Source organism: Plectropomus leopardus, chromosome 13 (assembly GCF_008729295.1).
Source record: "Plectropomus leopardus isolate mb chromosome 13, YSFRI_Pleo_2.0, whole genome shotgun sequence".
NCBI lineage: Eukaryota > Metazoa > Chordata > Actinopteri > Perciformes > Serranidae > Plectropomus > Plectropomus leopardus.
Window position 1 is genome coordinate 12377739 of NC_056475.1, and position 14873 is coordinate 12392611.

The 14873-nt window shown below is 38.2% G+C and overlaps 1 protein-coding gene across 1 annotated transcript; it reads left to right on the forward strand.

Annotated features, from left to right (window-relative positions):
* Positions 1–616: 616 nt before the first annotated feature.
* sar1b (secretion associated, Ras related GTPase 1B) lies at positions 617–10668 on the forward strand. Its single transcript, XM_042499222.1, has 7 exons — positions 617–772; positions 4236–4311; positions 6792–6911; positions 7132–7197; positions 7535–7638; positions 8171–8302; positions 8956–10668. The coding sequence occupies exons 2-7, from the start codon at positions 4254–4256 to the stop codon at positions 9070–9072; spliced, it is 597 nt and encodes a 198-aa protein (XP_042355156.1). The 5' UTR covers positions 617–772; positions 4236–4253; the 3' UTR covers positions 9073–10668.
* Positions 10669–14873: the final 4205 nt, after the last annotated feature.

Here is a 14873-nt window from a genome sequence, read left to right on the forward strand (position 1 = left end):
AGAAAAAAAAGTTAGAGTAATGTCTACTTTAAATGTATGTAATAATGTAGCTATTACACAGGTTGTATCTAGGCCTATGTATTAAATTAAGTTACGTTCTTTTGTTTTGTTTGGAACTGATATTTTTAGGGTCTGACCAAACTTTCTCTGTTAAGATTTCTGAAAAAGTTAATTTCCATAAAAGAGTTGATTTTGGAAAGTAACTTTGATCTCAAGTCAGTATTTTTGTGATTATTGGGCCTATATGTACGATGAAATAGTTCTTTCCCACCAGTTTTTTTTTCCAGATTTCTCCAATCAAAGGGCATTTGTATTGGATGTGTAATCAGTATTTTTAAGTATTTACCTTTTTATTTTGATGTGGCAAAACCAGTAAAATATCCGCTAATCTGCGTATATTGATTTGTAGGAGCAGTTGTTTTGCAGCCTGCCATTTTGTTCGATTTAGATACGAGTCATCGCTTCTTTAATAATATATTGAATTTAAAAAAAAGGTTGAGTAAGTCTGTGCAAATTGTAAAATAAGAGCACCGGACACTCGGTTTGTTTCAGTTCTCCTGTCGGAAAGATGATTGTGAAACATAAACAGGAAGCGGCTGGGCAGAGTTTGGGGAGTTGCTGGACAGCCATTGCAGTGTCGTGGCTCAGTAATAACACACGAAAAAGGAGAGGAAGACCTGGTACTTCGCAGGCTCTCAGAATCTTTCCAGACCAATTTACATGACTAAAAGAGATAACACACTCGGTAAAACAATCTCCACTTGAATAGCGGGTAAGTTTTTATAAACATTTTCTCAACAATGATAGAAAAATAGTATTATGTGAACGTCGGCATCTCGGCTAGCAAATCATCCCGGCTGCTAACGATGCTACGTTAGCATTGCTAACACCAAGTTGGCTAACTCGCTTACTATTAAACGGATTTGAGCTGAATATGACGTTAAACTGAAGTTGACCCACTGTTATATTTATTTCCTCATTCCGATTTATTAATGGATTGAAAATATATAAACTAATTTAAGTATTCGGTGTTGTTCTAGCTAACTGCCGATTAGCTTACTAGTAACCCCTCGATGCAACGTCGCCTGTTACAGAATATGACACGTAAGTTAGCTAGTGGCTTCCTGCTAGCCAGGCTTTTAGTCGGCCTCACCCAATCTTTGTCAATTTACGCCTAACGTGTGTTTCTATCTTAAATATGGCATGTTGTTGTTAAGATATTTTGGCATTTTATTTTTTTTGTCAACGCAGATCAATCATCCATGTAACGTTAGCCGTGAATGTAAATGTTGGCTAGCTAACTTCGCTGTTCCGTTGACAGTGGTACAACAGCAGGACTGGTTTGACAGCCGAGTCAAACCACTTTTACAGTATTTTAAGTTATTTTGGAACCTCAATTTAATGATTACATCTACAGTACTGATCAAAAATCTTATGCCAGCATAGATTAGCTTGAGCAAAGTTGTATTGAGGATATACATTCATGTCTCAGACTCTATTAAGATTTAAAAAATATAAAGAACACGTTCAATGCATGACAGCATCAAAAATTTAATAGTAAAGTTGCTTAATCAAACTGAAGTTAGTATTTAATGTGATCTCTCACTACATGTAGCACCTCTTGAACTCTCTTGGACAGTCTTTCTTGAAGTTTTCTTCAATAATCTTCATGTATATTATACTAAGCCAGCTGCTTCACAACCCCAGATCTCTTCATGAGATGTAGGATGTTTTTTTAAAAAAAAATTTTATTCTGTCCAGGTGATCCAACACTGCTCCTGTAATGTTCAGATCTTTTTTCCTTTTTCTTTCAAATGTGGTTTCACCGTGCTCGGGGACATTTTCTTACTATTAAACCTATTTCCAATCAGAGGTTTTCCAGAAAGAATGGCACCGAGTGTTAAGATTTGTTGGTACTTTTCAGAATTCATAACCAAATCAAAACCATATAACCATAACAAAGGGTAGCTCAACCAATCAATATAGAGCTTTGGACATTTCTTGAATGCAACCCAGTGTAAATAAACCAGTTTGAATTCTTTATTTGATTCGCAACATCTGCCGGAAATCCTTTAGAAACATTGGATGGGAACTGATAGGAACCATACTGTATCTTAGGAAAAGATGTGTCCAACTGCCAATTGTCCGAATTTGTGAGCTGAATTACATTGCTGAAATATTACTGTTATGCTTACACGTGTAATGTATTTTCAAGTCTTACGTATTGAGTATGAGTGCTTATGTGAGCTGCTTTTCAGACACCTAAGAACTGAGGTAGATAGTAATATAAATATGTATAGAGACAATTTTTGAGAGATTACACTTCTTTCAAGATCAAGATAATCTTGCGCTGAAGTGCTAACTTGAAATAAAGATAATTTACTCATCTGATTCATAACAGATGTCTCATTGATGATGAGTTTAGCTCTGGGGGCATTGCAGTCCAAATTCTTGCCATGCATGTTCAGTGATCTTAACTTGGCAACCTACAGTTTTTCTCACACATTTTCTCACTGCACTTTAATGTGGCTGATTTTGCTTGTTGATTTATTTTCACAGTTGAACCCTGTAAACGACAACTCCAGATCCCTTAAAACGGGTTAAGGTTGTTGCCCTTAGGCAAACCTTTTCATTTACACTTATATTTTAATTTCACATGTTTTATATAAGCCCGCATTTGTTCTAGGTAGTTGTCAATTACTGTCACACTGTTTCACAAGATTCACAGCTGCATCACACCACACGTGGGAGCATCAGTTTGTAACACCAGCCTGCAGTGTCGTAGCAGGCATAGAATCATATGAGACTGGAGTGTAGCAGCAGCTGACGTGTAGTTCAGCTGTGTTTGCATGGTCTTGACCTTTGACTACTTTATACTTTAACCCTGGAGTTGTTTGCTTGTTACGTAACTGGGTCTAGAGGTTGGCAGCAGATTACCTGGTTCTGATGCCCCTTCAACAGTCACAGAAAAAGGGCGAGTAAATGAGATGAGGTTTGACAAGAGAGTGTGATTATGTCTAAAACATCATGGCTGTAACTTGAAAGTTCTCCTTTGGTTACAGAGAGAGGACGTTTTTTTTTCAGCCCCCCTTTCTATTTTGTCACTTGTAGAAACATTTGATCACATGTAAAAAGGGAAAAAATCAGGTTGTGTGACCCAGAATGACGAACGCAACAAATGTTTTGCTTTGCAGTCAGTCAGTTAGGAAGCTGCTGACTTCACAAAGTTACACCCAGTCCTATCTGAGATTCATTTTGTTTTGATTGAAATACAATCTGGCTATTTTGTCATGAAAGGCTAAGACTAGGTGTCATTTTCAAGGCCTTTGCAGATAGGTTGTTGATCAGAATACTCCTGTTGCCTGTTGAGGAACTCTCAGATGAAATGTGATTAGTGTCCTGAATCTCCTGTTTTGCTGTCCAAAGACTCCCACTGGAATAAGCTAATCATTGGCTGTTGAAAGCTTGTCATTGTTATCACCAGCTGCCAATATCTATCTGATAGGTTGAGACAGGCTGCATATTCACGGAGTTGAGCGCTGTCACTTACAGGTTAATGGCGCGGGGCTCTGATTGGTTCCTATTGATCATACCGTGTGTCTCCTGACGTCTGTGCATTATTGTGTCTATTTGTCTCTTGGTGTTATCAAGTACCTCCCCCTGTAAGCTCAAAGCATGTCATAAATATGAATATTAAGTCATAGCGAAGTCCAAAAGTGTGCCATTGGAAAAAAGAAATTCTGTCAGTTGTAGCAATTTCAGCATGTCAGCAAAATAGTATCTTCATCAGTAGGATAAAATGTATCCTACCAAATATTGACAGGAATTTGTCAGTTTATCTCCATATTCACTCCTTTCCAAAGATTTTGAATAAAAATATATTTTACAATATAAGTTACAATTTACACTTTTCTCCTTAGTCCAGTGTTTTGAGCATGTGATCTATGGAGCAAAATGTCTTTATGGGTAGGAACAGAGACTCTGTGGATAACATCAGTTACTAACTACGTATAGAGCTAAATACAACGTAAGTTATTGATAAATCATCAGTAGGAAGGTAATGACAAAAGGTACAAACACTTGGAGCTGTATCAGGATACTTACGTCTTGCTTTGTTTTTGGTCACTTGTTTTTTAATGATGGATGTTACAGTAAAAATAACAGCCCCCAACTGTTTTGTTTTGTTTGTGTGTGTTCATGCCTATTAACCTCTGCTTTTTTGCCATTTCTTTCAGGATTCAACAGCTCCGGATATGTCATTCGTATTTAATTGGCTTTATGACAGTTTGAATGGCATACTACAGTTTTTAGGTGAGTATTGGGGATCAGAAACACTAACAGTTATGATCACTGTTGTACTTTAAGTCATTAATCAAAATAGCATTGCTGTAGTGTGAACCACAAAGCTATTATTAAAAATGTTATGCAGCATGGTGGGTGGTGTGAGTATAATCTAATCAATGTCTTCAGTGATCTCAAGAGTAACTTTAATTGTTACTGGTCTGTCTTGTACATCAGTCCTGAAGTTTTCACTGAAAAGTGGAGCTTAGTGTATTGTGCAAAGTTGTGGCTATGTTGTAGGTTTCCATCCCTGTTGTGTTGTCCCTGTGAGTGTTGGTTTACGTTGTGTACCACAGACTCAAATCTGAAATACAAATACCATGAAAGTTCAGCAGGCACCTCCTTAACTGCTAATCCATATCATAATTTTGATTGCAATAAATAATTTTCAGCAAAGTTTCCTCCTCAGAAAAAGCCCTTGACAGGCAAAACACATTAATTTATTTCATAATAAAAGCTTATAACATCTAGAACTCCTCAGTTAGAGTACAAACACGAGCTGGCTGATGGGTTTGATTTCCACTGTGGCCACGCTTGCTACTTATGTTCCCTGAAGTAGCTCAGCTAAAAGCATCCACCAAATAGCATTGTTATGTAGCCTTGTGCTGACTGGCGATCAGACCAACTATCAACAAGACAAGCTCTGATAGTGCTTTTTCTCTATTGATGTTCTGGTGGACTGGTATGTCTGTGCACAGACGATCACAGTTCCTTAATTGCTGCTCCTTAATGTAAAGTCCATTCGCAACTCCTTTTCCATCTGCCAATCCGTCAAGTGCACTGCGAAACCTGACAAAATGTCATTTTTCAGTGTCCGTAGCATCCAGCTTACACTGTGCCTCTACTTTTCCTGGACTGGCTTGCATCTCTGGAGTGTGAAATTCAGTTGTGAATAAATATAAATGCCTGTAATTATTGACAGTTGACTTGAAATTATTTTTTAATGATGCATTTCATTTTTTACAAACTTTGTCGTGACTCACGAACAGCAAAAATAGGTTTTTGTGTTTGCACTTGCAGAGACCCATTTCTGTTTTCATGAGGGCCATATGGAGAAAATCAAGTATAACAATATTTTTTGACCAAATAACTCTATCAATATTGCAACAATATTGTAAGATTGACTATTGGGTGTTCACAGAATAATTACACAGTTCAATTTTGGTAACCATCAGTAATGTGGATGTACTGACAAAGTGGGTAAAGGGAAAAAATAGAACAGCAAGAACAGTTTCAGAAAATTACATCACTTAACTATAATACACCTTTTAAAGTGAGGAAAGGAAAACACTTATGATATTAAACTATCCAAAATTTAAGAAAGTATCTAGTCTCACATCACAATATCAATATATTATCCATATACTGTCCATCACTAGTTGTAAGACATCGGAAGTAGTGAAATCATGACTCATGAAATATTACTTTAACCAGAGGCAACGTTTGGCAGTGACAATATGAAAATACGAACAATCGCCCAACCCTAACGTTATGTGAACAAGAAAGGCACAGAGGAAATGTCTCTCAGAAAGGGGACGAGAATTTTCACCCCAGCTTTTTAAATGTGTTTGTGGTCACTGTGTCCCTCTGAAAACTGTTGGTAAATCTTATTATTTGTACCAGATGTTCTTCTCCCCCAAGTGTGCTGTTCTAGTTTCTGTGTTTGAGCTGCTCCTGAGAAGCAGTCGTTCCTGTTTTCCTTGTCAGACAGGTAGCATAGTGCTCTTTGTGAGTAATGATGACGTCTACTAAAGCTGACTCAGTCAGAAATTTCACAAATTCGCTGAGTATCACTACGCTGAATCAGAGAGTGATAAACACAAAGCCTCGTTTTCTTGTCAGGAAAGTCATGAGTCAGTGCACATATTAGAAAAAACTGACAGTAAGAGTAACTTCTTGTCAGATTCCCTTTGAAGCGGAAAGCACGTTTGTGCATTTAATTAAAAAAACACAACTTTTTCCTTTAAGTTTTTGTTGCTGTTTTTAAACCAATGTGACTGGGGAAAAAAAGCAGTTGTTGATTTGTAATTGGAGGAATCATGGAGGAATGGCATTCAAAGTGAAACAATGGAGAATGCAAGAGCTTAGTTTAACTTGGACAAAGGTGGCTTCAGTTTTTTTAATTTAACGTTCATAATTTGAAGTCATGAAAAGATAATGGCAAAACCAGAAGATGTAGAACAGCCACTTGTGCATCAAAGAAACTAATGTCTGAGCTGAATATCCAGTGCATGTCTGAGAACAAGTCTGAGCTTGTGACCCTGATGCAAATCAAAGTTCTAATTTAAGCCATGACAGACCTTCAGTCACACTTGACTCATCACTGGAGTAATCTTTTCCTATGTGTGACATTTCTAATAGCTAAACATTGTATGATTTGATGCAGCCCATCTTAAAAATATGTTTAGTGTCCAAGCTTGTTTTGTGAAATACTTCTGGCTTTTTTCCAGGACTGTACAAGAAATCCGGCAAGTTAGTATTTCTTGGCCTGGACAATGCTGGCAAAACGACGCTATTGCACATGCTCAAAGATGACAGAATGGGACAGCATGTGCCAACTTTACATCCGAGTGAGTTGGTGTTACACTCTCATACACATGCTCACTTTGTTGTGTTGGTTAAAATTAAGATCTTTATGCCCACTATTTTTAAACAAACTACTGTTGTGTGGTATGAGCTGTAAGTATACTATGACTGAGTAATAGTTGTTAAAATACTCCAGATTTGTAAATATGCTAAATAATAATAACATTTCAGATTTATTCATTATCACTTTGTCTCTTCCTCCAGCCTCGGAAGAGCTGACGATTGCTGGCATGACCTTCACCACCTTTGACCTTGGAGGCCACGCACAAGGTGTTTGTTTTGTGTATACTAATGTTTGGGGGTTTTATATGTCGAAGTGTGTGTCGTTTTAAGCTCCGATGTCCTTTTTTTGCTGCAGAAAATAATCTTAAAATAAACTGATATTAGCAAGTGTAAACTTGATTGTAAACTATGTATGTAAATAAATACCTAACTCACATGCTGAAAGTGCTGCATGCGGTTTCGGCAGTGCTTAAAGGGAAGCTCACTCCTGCCAGTACTCTTGCTAACATACGATAAATCACTGTAGCTTCAGTGAATGCATACTGCATCTAACATATGTAGACAGTCCAGACTGTAAACTCTGTCTTTGTGTTTGTTCACACAGCCCGCAGAGTGTGGAAAAACTACCTCCCTGCCATCAATGGCATTGTCTTCCTTGTGGATTGTGCAGACTTCTCCAGATTGGCTGAATCAAAAGCAGAACTTGACGTAAGTACCTGCTAGGTCACTGTTGTACCGTAGAGCAGTACACCAGACACCATACAGAACATTTTTTAAAACCAGACATACTGGAGGTAGGTTTTTTTTTCTACAGTCAACTTTAATCACCAGTGTTTTATCTGTTCAAAGAGGAATCCACTGTAGAGGAGGCAAATGTGCAAACTATGCTCTCACAATAGATTATGAAATATGATGCCGTTTGATAGCATTTTCCTTATATGGATAACAAGCTAGAGCAAATTACTGACTTCATCTTTATGGAAAATACTGCCATGCAATTTCTCTTTACCATGTATATAGAACTCAGTCCACCTCTTCCAGGGATATCTCAAGTGTAATTTAGGAAAATGTAGGAAATAAATAGTTAAAGTAGAAGTAGATAACAGTGCTCATAAAATCACTCCTTGAAAGAATTAAGTTAGAAATGTTCAACAAAATAGTTTCTGAGGGTGTTCTTTTTTTTTAAATTAGAGTGAGGATTTATATGAAAGTCATAATAATACTGAGTGTTCCCTATCAGGCATTAATGACAGACGAGACTATTGGAAACGTGCCTATCCTGATACTGGGCAACAAGATCGACAGACCAGAAGCCATCAGCGAGGAGAAGCTGAGGGAACTCTTTGGATTGTATGGACAGACGACAGGCAAGGTGAGTAGACGCAGTAAAGTTAGGCAAGTATATACAAAAAAAAAAATTAATGTCACTTTGAATTGTTGACCAGAGAATAGATTGTGTGAAGTGCCAACCACTATGGGAAGACGAGTCCCCCCAATACACTGACACCGAGAAATGATTCAGTCATAGCGCAGACTCAAGTCCCTGTACAGATGGTGAAATATAATATCTGCAAGCTTTCAGTTTATTTAGGTTAAGTATTGTCCTGTGGGAGTTCCCTTCAAGTCAAGTCAAGTCAAGTCAAGTCAGTTTTGACTTGACTTGAAGGGAACTCCCACAGGACTTCACAGGACTTCACTGCCTTTGTTTGTTTTAGAGCAACACCATACCCTGTTTGATCCATTTACATATTCAAAAAAGGCATGTAAACTCAGAGCTCACTCTTGATCTCCTTGCAAACTACAACTTTTAAACTCAGCACATAACAACAGTGGATGTTTGTTTTCCTATGTCTTGATAACAAGAGCCCAGATTGGAGTGAATGTGACCAGTGCAGGTTGTTTTTTATTCTAACAGATTTTTTGTTTTGTGTAGAGGATAAAATTGCATAAAGAATGAGTTATCTGTGAAAACAAATTGCTGTTTTCGTAAAGTGGATTTGACTTTTTTTCTGCTTTTCCCTGTAGGGCACCATTCCCATGAAGGAGCTGAACACGAGACCATTGGAAGTGTTCATGTGCAGCGTGTTGAAGAGGCAGGGCTACGGCGAGGGCTTCCGCTGGCTCTCCCAGTACATCGACTAAAGCAGCCAAGCCCCGTAACGCACCGACACCACCACCACCACCACCATCAGGGGGGCGCTAAACCCAACCACTCGAGACGCCCACCGTTGCCACCAGTACCATCATACTCAGCCCCATGTTTGGTTAAACAAGTCTGCCTCCACCTTCAGAGAAACCAGTACAACTTGATCCCAATAGACTTTTATTGGTCGAACATTTGGTTCCGCACTTACAGAATTCATACCTGTATGCGCGCCCACACACACACACACACACACACACTCGTTTCCATCTCTCTGTCTTTTTCTAAGAGAGTAACATAGCATTGGTTCCACAGCAAAGGGTGTTCAAATTCAAACGGATGAATCTTTTCTATATTGTGTCTGTCGTTTGCTGCCCTCTCTCCCTCCCTTCCTGCCATCTGTTGAGTGTGACAATAGATGCATTATAACTGTAAATCTGTACATGATTCCATTCGCAATCCCTGATGCCTCTTCCCCCTCTTCAACTCATTTTGAGCAATGGGAGAGAGCAACATAGTCATATACATTGCAGTTAACTTTTTTTTTTAACAGTTAAGACATTCATTCAACATTGTATTTAATCACATTTTGATTTGTCCTTTTTTTCTTCTTTTTTAAAAATGTGATTTCAGCAAATAAACTGTGTGGCCACGTATACAGCCCTCACTATAGATGTGTGGCTGTTTCACCCATTTATTAAAATGGACCAGTGCATTTATCTTAGCATATCAGAAATTAGATCAGTTTCTTTAGGTTACTTCGAAGTTAAAATTATTTTGTTCCAGACTTCTATCTTGTGGGCACAGTAGCATTGAATGGATCCAAATAGGCCGTGGGCTCCCCTTTTTTTAAAAGAAGCATTGGGTGGTAGTACAACAGATGGGAGATGAAATTTAGAAAATAATACAGGCTGTAACCCTGGCAAGGTTTGTTAAAATTGTGTAGGTAGCACAATGGTCAGTTCATGTGAAGACAACTATTTAAGTAAATGAAACTTGGGGATAAATACCTTGATAATAACATGCAGTAAGAGGGGAAGAGAGGGATAAACAGATGGTTGTAACATCTAGTAGCCTAATCATCAATATTAGAAGTCCATCCTACAGATATATTTTCCAGTAAGACCTTTGTACAGGGTGAATCTAGTGACCAAGCGTAGATAATGGAGGACACAGTCCCACAGTGGGAACAGGTAGGTAGGCCTAAGACACCTCTAAGAAAGGGACCATATATATATATGAAATGTACATGAACATCGTACATGGATTTTGTACTTCTAAGTGGTATCCTTTGATCTATGTGCATTACCAGAAACTATTATGCATGCCTTGTTCTTTTGATTTTTAATGACCATTATTCCAGAGAGTAGAAAAGGAGGGAAAAAGATGCCAAAACTTACAATGAGAGCTGATTGTCATGTTTTTTTAACGGAAACAATGGAATTGCGCGTAATACACTTTTTCTGTCCCTGTCCCTTTGTGTCTCTTTCATTCCCTCATGACTACGTGATGAGCTGTTCCAACAAGGGTGGGACTTGCTGTTGTTTGCATCATAAAAAATGTAATAAATGTTTTCAATGAATAACAGGCTTCAACATTGATCCACAATACAGACTGATTTTTTTTTTGTCACTTTTCTTTGGTGAGATTAAGTGTGGAAGAAATTATCAGTTCATTTTAAGTCCAAATACAACAGTCGAAAAAGCACTCCACTACATAAAATCACACTTAGGCAATTTATACATATGACAATTTTTAGATTATTGATATTAATGCACCAATGCAGAAGTATTGTTTGGTTGTAGCTGGTCACTTTTAATAGTTTCATGCAGAGGTTGAGCCCCCTCTAGTTGGCCACAAAATAAATCTGGTTGTTAGATGATTAATGAGGTAGGAGGAGGTAAAAACACAGTTTTTCTAGATTAATAGGTTTTCATGTTTCTGGCATTTCATAATCTTTGCCATTGTTGTGAAATATTTGAGCATTTGACTTTTTGAGGCCTTAAACAGTTATCTAACCATTTATTGAGTTTGAGCAGATCACTCAGACATTTGTAATGTGACATAGGGCCCCAAGAAGTTAAAATTGAATATCAAGGTACCTCAAAATTGTACACAAGCTTCTCTGGCAGTTGAAATGTCTACATAAGACAGTTATTGTGTGGAGCCAGCTTACAAAGCAGCTTCTAGAAAGTCAACTGAAGGCTATTTAATAAGTAAATTTGCACTGTATGACTTAACTTCAGTACAAGCAATATACCATCAAGCCACTAGGTGGTACACATGACATGGAAAGATGTACTATTAGGAGAGCTGTACAATTTGTCTTTATTTTTTAAATGGTTGACAGTAAATCATACTTATTACAAATGACACCAAAAGAACAGAAGATAATTATTTGACGTGTCTCCGCTTTAACATATGGCATAGATGTACCACCGTCTGAAAAGATCATTGGTTTTATCTCAATAAGTAACTGATGCTGTCAATAGTTTTTTAAAGCATTTTATATATGTTTTTTTTATATTAAGGCAGCAACCAGTTTCATTTTCTACAAAAAATCACTCACAGATGTCACAGCAAATGCATCACTTTTAAACACCGGTTTAATGCAGTAATGCAGAGACATGTATCATAAAATACAGCCTATGAGTCAATCACAGACTATGTGTCTTTCCCATGCACATAACAGCACTCTCCAATCAGAGTATCCACCATGTAAACAGCTACCACTGAGGAGAAGACAGCTGGGACAGATGCCCACACACCAAACAGCGATGCTCCTGCCTCTGAACTGCTCCTGCACCTTCTCTCTTGTCTCCTCCCCCCCTGCAGGGCTGCGCTAATAGTGGAAACTGGGGCTCTGGGTTTGGGCAGAGGTCCAGGCATTGGCTGCAAGTGTCAGAACAGGTTTGTGACCCCTGTAGCTGTCCTGGCTGAAGCACTGTCTGGACAGACTTCCTATTGTCTGTATGGTTGTTCACTCAGCAGGTTGTGGAACCTTGAGCGCCCAAACATGGAGCTCCCTTGCCTGTATGAGGTGCAGGGCGTTGTCCCTGCAGCCGAGGTGGGCACAAGACAGGTTTTCTGTTCCCAGCAGGAGCAGAGACTGACTTGGCATGATGCAGGAGTATGTGAAGATTAGTCTCAGCTATTGTGATGAAAATGATTGTTCTTTGGGGAAGTGTGAGTAATTACAACTTCAATTAATGTAATTATGGTATGGCAAAAACCTAAACTGAAATGCAATTAATGAAAATGAATAACAAATTAGACAGCAAGGCATCAAACAAACATGGCACATACAGTCTGTTCTTAGTATTTGCAGTGAGGGAATGTTTATATATCAGAACTTAAAATATTAAAATGAAGTGATTTATAAAGCAGTGTACAACATACCAGAACAGTTATCATCCACAATACATCCACAACAATAGTAAGGAGAAAACTGGGAAATTGCAGCAAATAACAGTGCTTCAAGTAATACTGTATTGAGTTGGGTGTTGAATTGTGTGTGTGTGTGTGTGTGTGTGTGTGTGTGTGTGTGTGTGTGTGTGTGTGTGAGAGAGAGAGAGAGAGAGGAAACCAATGCTGCTCGTCCTCCCTCACAGGGATTTAAGGATAAGAGACACCAGAGGAGGTGACTCCCCATTACTGGTGACTTTGTCTTACATGTCCTTCTCACATACATGCAATCAGCATTCAAGTCAAACACGTCAACCAAGTCACAACAATACACAATAAGTTATCAAGAAGGGGTTAGACATGATCTATGGCACATGGCCCTTCATTCATTGAGGAAAATACTACCTGATATGTACCGAAAGATTTTATCCTGGTATTCTCTGAGTTGTTTTAAGGAAGTTGTCTGAAAATCTTTTTGGATATCACATCAAAACATTAACAAACTCGCAACCTACGTCATATGTCAAGATACTTTTATTTTGCCCTCATGTGACCCTTTTTTTAAAACAATTTCCTTACTCCTTACATTAAAATGCAGAATTATATATTTAACCCTTAACCAAGCCTTCAACCCACTTTCACTGTTGCTCCCAGTAATAAATCTCCACTGTGTAGGATTTATTGGTGCTAGCAGTGAGGCTGCAGAACTGAAAAGAGTGTGTAGGAGAAGGTCGGTGACCGACTCAAAAACAAAAATGACCCCATCAAGAGCCAGGGTTTGGTTTGTCTTGTCAGGGCAACTGTAGAACAACATTGCAGACCCTGTGGAAGAGGACTTGCTCTGCATGTAGCTAAGACATAGTTATAAATATTATATACCATGTCTGCTAATAGATGCTCCTAAACCCTACATGGTAGCCCTTCAATACTTTGAGTGATTGTTGATACTATCACATTACTTCCATATTCATTTTTTAAAACATATACATGACTGCTTGTCTGAAATAGCATTTAAACAAGTCAACCATTTTTAATTCTAAAAATGTACCAACCAGCCTTTAACTGGATTTTAATGCAATAAAATTTTAAAAGGTATTAGTCCCAGTAATTCACTGATACATTATATTATTGAGGATCGATTCCTTATAAGCCCTTAGGTGTTTCTTCATCTCACCTAAGCAACCGTGTCTCTTTTTGTTGTTGTATTTCTGTTGTTTTTTTATGCAAATAAATCTTAAATCTTAAAATTGCATTGTTGTTACATTTAACAGGTCCCAAATGATTAAAATAGTGTACTTGGAAAAGCGTTTGAAGAATTTGCCGTTAAATATTAACTAAATTAATAGGAAAGTTTGGGACCTATGAAAAGGAAAAGTTTTTTATTTTGTGATCTGCTATACAAAACACCCAAATCAAGTAATCCTTTAACCAAGGGGGTTTTGTTGTTGCTGTTTTTTTATTCAGCTTTGAGGTCAGTGGAGATAATTTCATCTTCAACAAAACAGAGTAACACAGCAGCCTTCCATTCCTGTATCAGCAAGTAAGCACCATGGAGAATATGCAACCCAAACACCTTTTGATGACTGCATTCCCATGACATAAATGGTAACTCAACCAACAGCCAAATCATCTGAAGACTTCATTCTGCCTTTCATACCTCAGTCCCTTTCTCCTCTGAGTTTCTTTGATGTATTTCAGCAGGTGAAGAAAAAAATGAGCTGGCAGGGAGACCTTTATTTTCTCTGTGTGCATGCATAAAATTTGTCCTGCCTTTCAGCGTGTGGTTGCATCTATGTGTTAACTTGTATAATTGTGTGTGTTCATTGCATTCATTTGTTTGTGTGCGTGAGTAAAAGCCTGTGTTTATGCATATATTGTATGTATGCTGCTTTGTATGTCTGCCTGAATATTGTTCGACACTGATTGAGGCACCTGTATGTCCGTGTTGAGCGTGGGCATACGTGCATGTGTGTTTGTTGTGTTTGTGAGTCTGGCAGGCAGCATTGTTCACAGCAGTGGTGAAGGACACATCTCCATGGCCTGTGTACTTTTCCCCTCTGCCTGCTTCTATAAATAGCTTCCAATGTTTTTGCAGTGTGTTGTGTTTATGTCTGTGTCTCTCTCTGTGTGTGTGTGTGTGTGTGTGTGTGTGTGTGTGTGTGTGTGTGTGTTTGTGTGTGTGTGTGTGTGTTACCCTCTCTCTCAGAGATATTTACCAGGCTGTTGATGAAGGGAAGGTGAAAGAGAGACATGAAGAATAAAAGGGAAGAATTAATAATGAGGAAAACATAGTGCAAAGAGGGGGTGGACTTCATGAATGGGCGAAACACCTGCCTGCACAAATAAATTATAACTTTTAAAATAATATAGCATCAATCACATCCACACACTCCTT

Coding starts and splice junctions, on each gene's coding strand:
- sar1b (XM_042499222.1), top strand. CDS start 4,254: ATGTCATTCGTATTTAATTGGCTTTATGACAGTTTGAATGGCATACTA. Junction 7,198..7,534: donor CCTTGGAGGCCACGCACAAG/GTGTTTGTTTTG, acceptor TTGTTCACACAG/CCCGCAGAGTGTGGAAAAAC. Junction 7,639..8,170: donor AATCAAAAGCAGAACTTGAC/GTAAGTACCTGC, acceptor GTTCCCTATCAG/GCATTAATGACAGACGAGAC.